At 55.0% G+C, this 13,365-nt stretch overlaps 4 protein-coding genes across 4 annotated transcripts; 2 read left to right on the plus strand and 2 right to left on the minus strand.

The window, feature by feature from the left end:
• Positions 1-484: 484 nt before the first annotated feature.
• COL26b_003618 (uncharacterized protein) lies at positions 485-1,540 on the plus strand (the record flags this gene model as incomplete). Its single annotated transcript, XM_053176512.1, has 1 exon — positions 485-1,540. One exon carries the CDS (start codon positions 485-487, stop codon positions 1,538-1,540), a length of 1,056 nt encoding a protein of 351 aa, XP_053039599.1.
• Positions 1,541-1,903: 363 nt separating this feature from the next.
• COL26b_003619 (uncharacterized protein) lies at positions 1,904-3,112 on the minus strand (the record flags this gene model as incomplete). The annotated part of the gene is made up of 3 exons (XM_053176513.1): positions 1,904-2,129; positions 2,180-2,259; positions 2,309-3,112. The coding sequence occupies 3 exons, from the start codon at positions 3,110-3,112 to the stop codon at positions 1,904-1,906; spliced, it is 1,110 nt and encodes a 369-aa protein (XP_053039600.1).
• Positions 3,113-5,029: 1,917 nt separating this feature from the next.
• Positions 5,030-6,625, plus strand: COL26b_003620 (uncharacterized protein; the record flags this gene model as incomplete). Its single annotated transcript, XM_053176514.1, has 4 exons — positions 5,030-5,144; positions 5,302-5,450; positions 5,518-6,503; positions 6,562-6,625. The coding sequence occupies 4 exons, from the start codon at positions 5,030-5,032 to the stop codon at positions 6,623-6,625; spliced, it is 1,314 nt and encodes a 437-aa protein (XP_053039601.1).
• Positions 6,626-7,554: 929 nt separating this feature from the next.
• On the minus strand, positions 7,555-8,937 carry COL26b_003621 (uncharacterized protein; the record flags this gene model as incomplete). Its single annotated transcript, XM_053176515.1, has 5 exons — positions 7,555-7,695; positions 7,752-8,264; positions 8,315-8,476; positions 8,534-8,768; positions 8,846-8,937. 5 exons carry the CDS (start codon positions 8,935-8,937, stop codon positions 7,555-7,557), a joined length of 1,143 nt encoding a protein of 380 aa, XP_053039602.1.
• Between the last annotated feature and the right edge of the window lie 4,428 nt (positions 8,938-13,365).

Genomic DNA, 13,365 nt, shown 5'->3' on the forward strand with positions numbered 1-13,365 from the left:
CACCGACCGCCGACGGGGTGGGTCTTGGGCTGCCGGATCGGTCTAGATGCCGTCCAGCGCCCGGGCTGCGGCATAGAAATGACCCGTCTTTTGTCCTATCGATATCATCCACATATTCCTTATCCTTGTATTCGGCTTGTCTGTTGTAAATATCTCCGGTGTCTGTGTCGTTGTTGCTGTCAGTGTCGTCTTTGTCATCGTCGTCCATATCGTTCCATCCATGATACACCGTCTATTCCTTGTCAGCGTTGTCTATCTCAACATCACGACATCTGGAGATGAACTCTGATCCAATCGGACGAAGGCTATACTAAGTTCAACGCTTTGGTAACATGGTCTGGTGCAACGCAACCCACGGAGAGAAACCTGTGTAAGTGACGAGCAATGATATAAGTCAAGCCTCGTCGGCTCCTTCAAGCTCTCTCATTTGCACCAACAAGACCATTCACACATTTCGTTCAAGAGCAAGCAACATCTGCCCAATATGTCTGGAAACCACTCCATCGTCATCCAAGCCCCGGGGAAGGCCGAAATCGTCGAGGCCCCCATCCCCAAGCTCAGAGAGGACTACCTCATCGTCAAAGTCGCAGCCGTCGCCCTGAACCCCACCGACGTACTGCACATTGACACTTTCGCACCCGTAGGCGCACGCGTTGGTTGCGACTACGCCGGCACCGTCGAGAAGGTAGGCCCCAAGGCCAGCAAGGCTTTCAAAAGGGGGGACCGCGTCGCTGGGTTCGCCCACGGCTCCAACGCCCTCCACCACGAGGACGGCACGTTTGCGGAGTACATCACCGTCAAGGCGGACCTGCAGCTGGGCATCCCGGACAGCATCAGCTTCGAGGAGGCCGCAACCCTCGGCCTCGGCGTGGTAACGGCGGGCCAGGCCCTCTTCCAGAGCCTCGACGTGCCTTACCTCGACAATCCCGCCACGGAGAAGATGCCGGTCCTCATCTACGGCGGCAGCACGGCGACGGGATCGCTGGCTATCCAGTACGCCAAGCTCGCCGGTCTCTTCGTCATCACGACGGCTTCGGCGCATAATTTTGACTATCTCAAGAAGCTGGGCGTTGACGTCGTCCTGGATTACCATTCCAACACCGTCGTCGAGGACATCAAGAAGCACGCCGGCGCCGGACAGCTGAAGAACGTGCTCGACTGTATCTCCACAGAGGCGACCGCCAAGATCTGCGTCAACGCCTTTGGCGAGGCAGGCGGCGTCTACTCCGCCCTGCGGTTCGTGCCGGAGGAGCTCGTGTCGGCGATTAACGACAAGGTGACACTGAAGCTGAAGCTGGCGTATTCCGCCATTGGAGAGGCATTCCAGTTCGGACCGCTTTCGTTGCCCGCGGATCCGGCGGACCTGGAATTCGCAAAGAAGTTTGTGGCGGATACTGAGAAACTGCTGGCGGAGGGAAAGCTTGTGCCTCACAAACCGACTGTGGATGAGGATGGGAGTGGTCTCGGCGGCGTACTCAAGGGTCTCGATCTCGTCAGGGAGGGCAAAGTCAGCGGCACGAAGTTGGTGTATCACATCTAGGTAGCCTGGCTGGTTAGTTCCCGCGGTACAACACTGCTTATCATGTCACAAGCATCAAGTACTCTAAATGTGTTGAGGATGAAATTGACTCGGAAAGCCGGAGCCAACGAACAATAACTGGATTCATGACTTTTGAGTATCCATAATTTTGTCTGTCGTAAAGACGTAAAAGACCCTAAAGAAATGCGAAAATTTCTTGCTTGCTCGCTTGCTGGACAGGGTATCCGTTGTTCCCCAAACACCATGCTCTATGCTCAGTCCGTAACCGTACTCGATGCTTTTGTGGCTTCATCACTCATTCATGTCTTTAATTCGTCACGCTTGAAAGAAAGCAGAAGGGTAAAAACAAGTCTGGGAAGGGGGTCATCGCGGGGGTCGTATCGGTGTGCCGAGAGGTGTGCTGTAAGCCGAGCGATCATAGCTCTTGTTCTTGGCGCGTTTTCGTTTGAGGGCAGTCCAGTCGGCCTTCCAGTTCAGAATACTTTGGTTGAGGTCGGGATCAACATCCAAGGGTAGCTGTACTTCAATAGCCTTGAGACCCAGACGAAGGTAAGTGAGCTCCGAGTCGTTTTCTTGAAGCTCTTCTTCCCTGCGATGAGTCAGTAATAGTGCTGGGTTGCTGCACGCTGGGACACATACAAATTCCGGACTCTTGACTGAAGAAAAATGATGCGTTGTGCTGCGCGTTCTGCGCGGGTGACAAGTAGCTGGTGGATATGCTGGACAATTGTCAGTTACCGTCTTATGAGTCATCTACTTGATTCTCACCTCCGATTCCTCTTGTCGGGCCTTGAGGTTCGTCATGAGGGTTTCCAATTCGATGTTGAGCTTGGCCGCCTCAGATGCGATGCGGAAAGCGTCGACAGCGGGTTTTTTCTCGATGGTAGGTTCAGGAGAAGGGGTGTCTCTTCTGAATGAGCTCCGCCATGAGGGTGAGATATCCGATAGTCCAGAGCGAAACCATGACGGCGAAGGTGAGGTCCACAGAGATTCATGCTCTTGCTCAATCTGCTCAACCGCCGGCCACGTCTTAGGCTTGCCTTGGGGTGTCTCTTGAGCCACATGAACCTCGCCAGTCATGACACCTTCGATCTCGTCAAGCTTGCCATGCATGGCGCTAACGCTGGTGTCCGGCACTTCCTCGCCCGCCAGCAGCTTTTCCGCTAATTCATTGAGTCGCTGAACTAGCCCAAGAGTGTCTCTGGTGGTCTGGGTGCCATTTTCGTCTGAATGAACGGATGCCGTGAGGTCGTCTTCAGTCCAGGATCGGGCCAAGGGGCTCTTAGCGACTGGCGTCGAGAATTGCTGGCTGGTGGTGGAAAACTGTTTGCGCGGCGGTGACAGCGGTGAGAAGCCGCGGAAACTCAGAGTTGAAGGTAGAGAGGGCGATGAGGCTTGCGGTGAGGAGGGTTTAGGCGTGGCAACGTGCGGCGTTGAAGGAGGCGGTAGTTTGACGGCACGGTCATGGCTTCTCAGACGCCTCAGACCTTTGCATGGACTGTTGTCGTCCTCATTGTCGTTCAAGTCGATAAAACGTAGGCCCAGCCCCGAATCCGACCTGACGTCCGGCATGGCTGTGCATTGAAGTGTTTTGGGAGTGCTTTGGGCGGCGACGGGCCAACCAAAAAACCGGGTCTTTAGCCTCCTCCCGAGTCCTCTTTTGGAGGGAGGATGATCAAAGGAGTAGGTTGACGCGATTAGAGGGAAGCAATGCGACTATGAGTCCCGAGTCGGGTCAGGGCTGCATGCGCAACGGGTGACAAAGCGGGAGAGCGACGCTACCAATCGCCCAGAGTCAGGTATCAATCCGTAGGTAGGTAGTTACTTAGTGTAGTATTTCCGAATGGGTTCCGAGAGGCCGAATTGTGTGCGCGGGCGCTTGGCTGTGAATGGGAATCTGAATTTTGGGGTTGGTAGCTGCAGGTTAACTGCGGTAAGGTGTGATGAGGTGTGTCGGTCAGGAAGCCAACCAATGCATTCGAGTGAGAGTCTGGCTCCTTTGTCTCTGGCGCGTTGGACGCGATGAGAGGCGTCCAGTTCGTGTCGGGGGCTGGTGAAGGCTGGAGTCGGCAAGCGAAGGGCTGTGACTGGCTGGGCAAGCTTGAAGAATTGTGGCGCCATGCATGTGACCGCAGGGGGGACGTGGACACTGAGCTGGCAGGAGTTGCCCACATCCTCAGTAAGGTAGCCAAGGGCAGGTCTTGGAGACTTGGACTGGAGGGGACATCGAGGGAAGGGGAGACCACACACACTGGCACTGGGCGAGGTTGGAGGACGGGAGGGACGTGGACCGGGATTCTGCGGCGGGCGGGGGCGGTCTGAGCGGCATTGAGGCTGCCGCTGCATCGAGCTCGCAGTTGTGTTGCGTTGCATTGTGTGATGTGGGGGAAGGGAAGGGAAGGGGCGGACAGTCAGCCATCCCGCCCACGGGCAGCCTTTTTTTGTTCGGCTACCAGGAAGCACACGGGGAAAGTAGCAGCTGCTGCTGCGTGCTGCTCAACGAGAACCCCTCCACCGCGGTCGTCGGTTCAGTGGACGGGTCGCGTGCGACGTAAGTTGCTAGTGCGGTACTTTGGCGGTCAACTTCCCTTCTGCCGGTCACATGTGTCAAGCTTACTTGCACTTTGAGGCTTTGGCGTGACCATCACTTTGAGGCGCCTTTTTCCACACCACCTCAGTTGGTTGTTCAGTGTATTCTCCATGCTAGAGTGTCTACCTACCAGTCTGGCTGACACTGACTCCGAGGTTCCAAACCCGCAGACGGCTGGAGCTGAAGCTCTCGGCAGTTCCGAGTGTTACCAAAGTACACTCGACAAGCACCTGCTCAACAACCCTGACTGTGAAACCAGGAGTCAACATCGAGTAAATATAGACAAGAGGCTCTCTCTGCTCGGAGGCTTTGAGAATCGAAAAAAAACAAAACCTCGGGCTAAACACTGACGAGCGGACACCACCGGGGACTTGTTTCGAAGCGCACCTCTCCAAGTCGGCTAACCCACACATGTATCGCGCTACCATCGAACGACCTCCGCAGGGGCCTATGACGCCGAGTCGGGGAAAGTAGCAGCGTACCTTTGCCGGCCCAGTCTCCTCAGTGGAGAGAAAGTTCCTGGCCCGGCCGCGGCCTTGCCTGGCTGTTCCCGGCACTGCACTCCAAAGCTCTCTCGCAACATCCCGCCGCTGCTCCGTCTCCATCTTCATTGCCAGAAATAACCTACTCGAAACACCTTTTCGAGTAGCGCTGCTCGCACGCGACCTCTGTCATTATCCCCAATTGACAATGCAGCACTAGAAGTCCTCGTCCATTTTCACTTCTTGGAGACCAAACCCTCGACATCGACCCTCTCTGCCGTGCCTGCCAGGTTCCATGTTGCTCTGCGTCATATCAAAGCCTCGGTAAAGGCCCTGACCAGCTCGCTCCCGCGGGGTCGCCTCAACTCGAACTTCCGGAATACCAGTCAATCACCGGTCCCTCAATAGTCGCCCAACATGTCGTGGAAGAAGACGGACAAGTTGATGGACACCATCAGGCATTACGCCAGTTTCCCGGCGACTGGCGTGAGCTTGAGGCAGATGGTCCAGTTTGGTGAGAGGCCATCCGTTGGTACGTCTATCCCTCCCCTCCCAGTCGCTCCATCAGCCTCATGCCTCGCCTTTTGCGGCTTCCGCATGCGCCGCCTGCTTTCACTCGCGATGCGCCAATCCTATCAGCCTCGTCCGGTGCCGTTTGACCTTCTCGCTGACCACTTGCCTCTCTCCAGGAACTCTGTTCCGTGCATCGCAGTTCCTCGCCGAGGAACTACCAATTCGCTTGGCCCACCGCGTTCAAGAACTCGACGAGCTTCCCGATGGTCTCAACGATATGCCTTCTGTAAGGCGTGTGCAAGATTGGTACGCACAGTCGTTCGAGGTACGTCGAGGCTCTGCTTGCATGACGCATGACGGAACATGACTCACTGACGTCCGGTCGTTTTTAGGAACTCACACAACTGCCACGACCCGATTTGGATAGAAGCACAAGGGAAAGACTGTTGAGGCCGAGCAAAACTTATGGCAAGGCTCTACTCTCTGAGGCGACAAGAAATCCGAGTATCGAAGAGGGGCAATACGCATCTCTGCCGCAGACCAACAACGGCAATGGCTTCAACAAACAAAAGGCCGTCGCCGCACGGAGATACTTCGCCATGGTGGACGACACCGGAGACTGGCCCGCCGAGCTTCGGCTGTACAACGAAAGATTTGCAAAGGCCCTCCACGGCATCAAGAGGAGACACGATGGCGTTGTGACGACCATGGCGCAGGGTATTCTGGAGTATAAGCGCAAGCGACAGCGCATGCAGATTGACAACAACATTCAGTCGTTCCTCGATCGCTTCTACATGTCGCGCATAGGCATCCGTATGCTCATCGGTCAGCACATCGCCTTGACTGACCAGAGCCACCACCGCGACCCCACTTACGTCGGTATCATCTGCACAAAGACGAATGTCCAGGACCTGGCTCAAGAAGCCATCGAAAACGCGCGCTTCGTTTGCGAGGACCACTACGGGCTCTTCGAGGCCCCCAAGATCCAGCTTGTGTGCAACCCGAACATTAACTTCATGTATGTGCCAGGACACTTGTCGCACATGCTTTTCGAGACCCTCAAGAACTCTCTCCGCGCCGTCGTCGAGACGCACGGTCAGGACAAGCAGGAGTTCCCTGTGACGAAGGTCATTGTCGCGGAAGGAAAAGAGGACATCACCATCAAGATCTCGGACGAGGGCGGCGGCATCCCCAGAAGCGCCATTCCCCTGGTCTGGACCTACATGTACACCACCGTGGACAGGACACCGAACCTGGACCCGGATTTCGATAAGAGCGATTTCAAGGCGCCGATGGCTGGCTTTGGATATGGACTGCCCATCTCGCGTCTGTATGCGCGGTACTTTGGCGGCGACCTGAAGCTTATTAGCATGGAGGGGTGAGTTGCTTGCGACATGCTTCAAATCATGCATGGACCGACTAACGCTCTGCACCAGATACGGCACTGATGTGTACCTCCACCTCAACCGCCTGTCCAGCTCATCAGAACCCCTGCAATAGGGACCAGCAGTCATGAGGGATAGGAATGCTCGAGGATTGACGCTGGGGCTGAGGTATAGTTTGCACAAGAGGCTCAAGGATCGCGAGATCACGGAACGCCGGCAAGTCGGCGACGCCCAAGAGATGATGAACCGGGGCGGCGACGCTAATCCAGGGTTTTACAAGCGTGACAGCGACCTGTAAGAACTTCTGGGCAATATGATTTAGTGGCTGCTTCCTGCCTGGCAACCATGATTGTGTGCCCAACTCACTCTCAAATTTGCCTCCTCGAGGGCAGAAAAGAGCCGGGTTGGCATGCAATCACTGACGCCGGGGTCAGGACGGCCGAAGCAATGTAAACCAACAGCGTGCTTGGTTTGGAATTCCCTGCTTGCGAGTGCTCGTAGCAATGCTACGAGATGTATGGCACACACACACACACACACACACACACACACACACACACACACACACACACACACACACACACGCAATACTTTACTTTTTGGATATGAGGATTGGGAGGGCATTTTAAAAGAACAAACCCCGGCTGGGAATGGTCTTCGGGGTAAATAGGGACAGGCCGCATTCATACCACCGAGACCGGATGGCGGTGGCGTCTTCGTGTCTTTCTTATACCGCCTCTTCTGTCGTTGAACTTATTGAAATACATGATTGCGTGCATTCACTAGAGACGATTCTGTTCATCTGCAATTCCTGTGCATTATGCTACCTAACTATGGTGGTAGCTTTAGGGCTGGGCCTGTTGGCCCGCCGGCCTCCTGTATCGACCGAACCCCTTCCAAAAAAGCAAAATAACATTCTCCCGTAACCCCGTCAGACCTCTCGAGTGTTTCGTCGAGATGCTGTGCTCACTCCAAGCTAGAAGACAAGAGAAAGAGAAAAGGAAGGAGAAGAGAAAGCGCAGCCGAACCGAGGATAAGCACGACCTAGTCAGATGTCTCGTCCTCATCGTCTTCGTCCTGGTAAGGACCTTGAATGATGCGCTGCTGCTGCTGCTGCTGCGGCAGAGTTCTCTGCATATTTTGATGCTCCTTGCCGGACAGCTGCTTACGGTCTCCCTGTCTGTCCTGCGAAAAACGTCAGCGACCACCGAGCATATGTCGAAATGAGTATTAGCACTTACTGGAGCGGAACCGAAGCCGCTCTTCTTGGGCTGACCTCCCATGGTCTGGGGACGGCTTTGTCCGCGGAAGACGTTGTTGGCTTGGGCATTGTTCCGCGGGGCAACTTGGCGTGTTGTCTGGGCGGATGCCGCCGCTCCCATGACCGAAGAGCCACCAGACCGAATGGTTGGGGTCTTGTTCACTGCATGTTGACGACCAGTCGATTCCCAGGCGTTGAATGTGACAACGGCAGACTGAGGCTGAGACTGGGGCTGGGGCTTCGGCTTCTGCTGAGCCTCTTGAGCATTCTTGAACCAGAGTGCGGCCATGCCGTTGTCCAGCTCTTCCAGGCGAGACCGATTGGTATCGGCCGAAACTACGGATTCGGCGCCACGAACTGAAGAGGTGACACTCTCCGTGTCGGCGCCGCGAGCAACGGGACGGTAGTCCGGGGTGACTGAGGAGTTGGCCGTGCTGATGGGGTAGCCATTGAGAGCAGTGACACCATCAGTGCCAGTGATAGGGGCAAGAGGCTAGCACATCTGGTCAGCGGGACAATATTACCCTAGCTCGGAAACCTCACCTGATCATCTTGGTGGAAGTTGAATATCTCGGACGGCTCAGTTGGGAGACGACCCTCGAAGTCATCCAGCTTTTCGACGGGGTCCAGCGTTTGCTCGGGAGCTGCCCAAGGGGCATACCCAGGCTCCTGAGTGTTCGTCCAGTGCTGGCAATGCTTGCAGATCTTGAGAGAATGTCAGAACGGTTCTATGGAGAGCAAGGGATTTCCAGGATAACTGACGTTGACTCCGTTGGTACGGTTGTTCTTGGAGAAGTCGTCCAGGATACGAATTTTGTTGCACGGCCCTTCACACTGGATCTCCTTGACAGGCTCGCCAGAGTGCTGCCGGCAGATCATCCCCGTGTTGGCGGCATTGATGTTGGCTCCACGAGAGAGTCTGTCCGTGACGAGCTTCTGCTGGCGTTTGGAGAAGGCACCCCAAGGGCGCCACTCGCCACCAAGATCGCAACGAAAGCTGTGAACCTGGTGTCAGCCTGTGAACAAATGTCGTGCTGCTGTGTCGAGACGAGGCACGCGGGGGCGGTTTCCTACCTTTCAGGCATTTTCTTTGCACTGTTGCCAGGTCTGGACTGGCCAGGCTGGCGAACACGGCGGAGCTCCTCAGGCAAAGTGTAGGAAGACATGGCTGAGGTAGAGATGCAGGGTGGCAATGAAGAAGGTATTGTTGCGCAGATGTGAAGTGTTGGCGCGATGTCTGTGTGGATGTGGTGAGAGGGAAAGGAAAGGGAATTCGGCTGTGTGAATGCGGCGAATTTAAAGCTGTGGCTTGAAGACCGTAACCGAGGGAAGGAACCTCGAAGAGATTTGGTATGGGAAGGAGACAGAGAAAGGAAGGAAGAATCGAGCGTGGTACGCCTGTTGATGGCGGGGTGTGAAGAGGGGGAAGGACCAGTTCAGACTCGAGAAGCAGAGGGGCAGGAGAGAGGGAAGCAGGAGCGCGTTGCCCGGTGAGGGGCTCGGTTCTGCAAGGAAGCTGGTTGGACGAGTCGGTTCTTCGAGTCTGAGAGGGAGGTTATGGAAGGGGTCAAGGGGTGCTGGCAGTATCTGGCAGCGAAGAGGTAGGCAGGTAGTGTGTTGTTTGTGGGTAGGTAGGTCAAGGCTATGTCCAAGTTAGGAATGGATGTTGAAAGAAGAAAAAGTCGCGTCTTGTGTATTGGGTGAAGAGGAGAAAGTCTGAGGCTGCAGAAGGCGAGTGTGGGAGAAAGATGGGGATTAAATAGACCGTGGAGGCAGCAGCCCACGAGCAAGACCACCTGAATCAAAGGAGGCAGGTGCTTTCCCATTCTCTTTCCAGAAAATCGAGAAGGTTTCACCTTGGTTCCCCGAGCAGATAGAAAGAAAGAAGTGCCTTGTCACGCTCAGTCAACTGCCCTTTCTTCAAGCCTGAGGCCGTTTGCACAACGATAGGCAACGAGAGTCCCTACTTCAGTCGGGCCCAAATTCATAGGTGATGAATGAGCAGCAAGTATTTCATAAATATCACCATAGGACTGTCCCATGTTCAAACAAGAATGCCGTGATACTGAAAGCCTCAAAGTTACTGGTTAACATGTCTTACGGCCTTCACCCAGTCTGAGCATGGGAAAGCTGTCACATGCAGCTAACGTCTGTTCCATTACCCAGAGGTCATTTGTAGAGCTAGCAAGACTAGCATGTACTTGCAGCTTCCACTAATGGTGCTTGCTGTTGATGGTAAGGGTACCTGTTCAAGAACATTACTTCTGAAGTAACATGATCTTCATGGCGCCGTATATTCTCAACTTCCGATGTCGTTCTGGTCCTTGTGTGTATCTCTATATAACTCTTGATTCAATTATTCCAAAGGACTGCCTATCTTACTTCTATGTAAGTATATAAGTATTAAACGCATATTCAAAGGTAAGTTAAGGCTGAGGGAGTTGACAAAAGTAGGGATAGCAATAACGGCAGAAACGATCACGACGGCAGCAACAATAACAACAATAAAGATAGTGACAATAACAGAGGTGATAGCGACGACGACAGAGGACGACGACAGAAACGGCAATAGCGACAACGTTAGAGATAACGACGAATACCGAGCTTCAGAAAAATGGCTGCCATAGCACAACCAAAACAGGTAGTTTCGTTTCCCTGGCCGTCTGACACCATCTCGTTGTGGTTGATCTCGAGCGCTTTGGTATTGGTACCAAATGCCCAAGTCTCAACCTCAAGCTCCCGACGAGCATATCGAAACCTCAAGCGTGGCGAAGAAGACGCTGTGACCTTGTGAGCCACTCCCGTCTTAGTCGTCTAGTTCTGGAACAAACAGGGCCATCTCCGGAGACGATAGTGTAGTCGATGCCCACTTGAGCCTCATGCACAGGCGGATCCCACAACCAACGGGCTGGAATGCTCAGGCCTGCCTGCATATCTACCCCCGAATAACTCAATCCTTATGCAACACTGCAAATTTAGCGTGATTACCCGTTGTCCAGTCGACGGTGTATGCAGTCAATATTTCATAAAGAAATCCCACTGCGTCCCGGGGGGTTCACCAACATGGGTCTTCTCACCGGAGAGGATCTTCAGAAACAGCAGACAAAAAACCCCACACGCTAGAACTCACCGGGGACAGTGACCTGCATCACCGATTTCCCTTTTTTTCCCAACAAAGTGCCATCTCACGGGCGAAGGGCGATTCAGAAACGAGATCAGCTCATCTCGTGTACACCGGCGCGCGAAACATGGCCCCCGAGAACTCTGAACAGCTGACAACACGTGCTAAAGGAACATTCCATCCCAGATGCTACCCTACGGCCGCCGCCGCCGCCGCCGCTGCGGATACACGCGCCCAAAAGACAAATTCCAGGCTGGGTTGGGAGGGTATCGCGGAAAACGGCTTGTGGTCCGCCGGAAAAAACTTACAAAGGGTCCCAGTGAGCCTCGCGGATCAGAAACATGAGGGAACATGTTCCCACACGGGACCTCACGGCGGCTCCGGATCGGCGGTTCCAACTTCGTGGTAACTCACGACAACGAACCACACCCATCAGACACCTTCGGAGATGGCTGGCACGCGGTTGCGAAGATTCCCTCCCTCCCCCTGTCAAACACACCAGCATTCTTTCCCAACGTCTAGCGTCCAAGTGGGTGGTGGGTGCAGTGCAGGAAAGCCGCAGCACGAACAGTGAGGGAAAATCTCCGTCGAAGCCTCAGGGGTCCTGACATGTGCAATCCGCCACAAGATGGGAAAACGAGAAACGAGGGAATAGTCAGAACTCTGTTCCTCTCTGGCCGTGCAGTGCAGACCGCAGACCCAGGTAAGGCAGGCAGGTATGTAATATGCACAGATGCATGCGGCAACGGCAGCACGACATCGTGAATCTCCGCCGAGTCAGCAGCCTGATCAAGACCCATGCATCTTTGGCAAACAAGAGATACCCACCTCTCTCACGAGATCACACATCCTTAGGTATCCAGCCATTCTCTTTCCAAACCCCGAAATTGCCCATTGCCATCGTCCGTCTTCGTGCCAAACCAAGATCGGCAGGCCGCCAAAGAGCTGCCCCTCATCCTTCAGGCTCCTCCTCCTGCTCGATAGTGTCTGTCAGTTCCGACCCGAAGGAACGGAGTGTCAACCCGGGCTCGCCTCCGTCTCAAATACAGCCGTGCAGAATGCCTCGCATTAGAGTGACACATGTGAAGCGTGCGGCGGCGGATACAAGCTGTCAGACTCGAAGGGAAGGCGGGGGCCAGAAGAGAGACCCGAGGCCCGGAGCAAAAGACTTCTCGGGAGCGGACTTTGAGACGGCAGGGGTTCGCATCGACCCCCGGCCGTGGAAGCACGGCCAAGAGCTTCCAGAAAAACTCGTTTACGCGTCGTCGCAGCCCATGCGCACCCTTCAAATTGGGGCCCTGACTGTTTCCACGAGACGCAGAGAAGCCCGGCAGCACGCACGCACGTCCCCCCATTACGGAAAAAAGGGGGTGGAAACAGAACCGACCCAGAGTCCACCTCTTCCTTTGCCTCCAGTTGTAATCGAAAACGAGGGCCATAGCTCTGAGCACTCCCCCCTTGTAACGGTAATATTCGAAGGCGGCAGGGCATATTAAACCAGCCCCCAACATATTCAAACGGCATGGTTGTTTGTATCTCAGCGGAACAGGGTAGGGTGGTGAGGAGGGGCAAGATTTGGTGGTGTCAATTCGCCGTGATGGTGCGGCCACAACCTCAGTTGATGGAAGGTGGTTAACCTCCGGAGGACCCTGGAAACACGGTCCAAAACGCGGCACCGAGTGCATCTGGGGAATTGGAAATTCACCCGCCTGAACTTTCGCAAATTCATGCGGTTGCCCGTCAGCATTTTGGGCGCTGATGCACGCGTCGCATGGGCAATTTGGCGGCATATCTTCCCCTACTCGAGGCGCGGGGAACAGGCGGGCAAACCCAAGGGACCTCTACCAAGAGGCTACCTAGAAGCATAAAGCCGCTCCTGAGCTTTGCATAGCGCCGCCAGCCATGAACCCAGCACAGGACAGCGCCATGCCTATGCCGCCTCACCTGCTAGGTAGGCACCCCCCTTGCTCAAGCTCATGCCCATGACCGCCCAAACAACCGTCCAAGAAGGCCAGCCGCCCTGGACGAGATCCTCCTGACTGGGTGATTTATTGGTCTTGACCGGACGCAGAAGGGCCCGCGGACCAGGTCGAAGCAGCCGATGGGGGCGTCAAAATGGAGAGCTACCGCCGTTCCTGCTGTTTTCTTTCTTGTGCCGCTGCGCCAAGGCTGGAAGATGGGCACCAGAGATCCCCGACGCTGGTCATTTTGCAGGTCCCCTTGTCATGCACTCAACTTCACGAATCACCAGGGGTGGTGGATGATAACTTTTTTGGCTTCCCTCACTTCTCATCTTGCCGGTCCGTATTTCTGCACAGACGTTTCCCTGTCCCAAGAACCCCACCTTTGGCTGTCATTCCAAATGCGCTTGCACCGCGGATGTGCCGGTTGGCTGGCTGCTCTCTCCTTCGAAGCCCGCGCCCCGGTTGAATGATTTTCTTTTTGGAGCAGGTTCCGCTTCATGGGCCGGCCT

This window comes from Colletotrichum chrysophilum (genome assembly GCF_026319265.1).
Source record: "Colletotrichum chrysophilum strain AFK26 chromosome Unknown scaffold_20, whole genome shotgun sequence".
Lineage (NCBI taxonomy): Eukaryota > Fungi > Ascomycota > Sordariomycetes > Glomerellales > Glomerellaceae > Colletotrichum > Colletotrichum chrysophilum.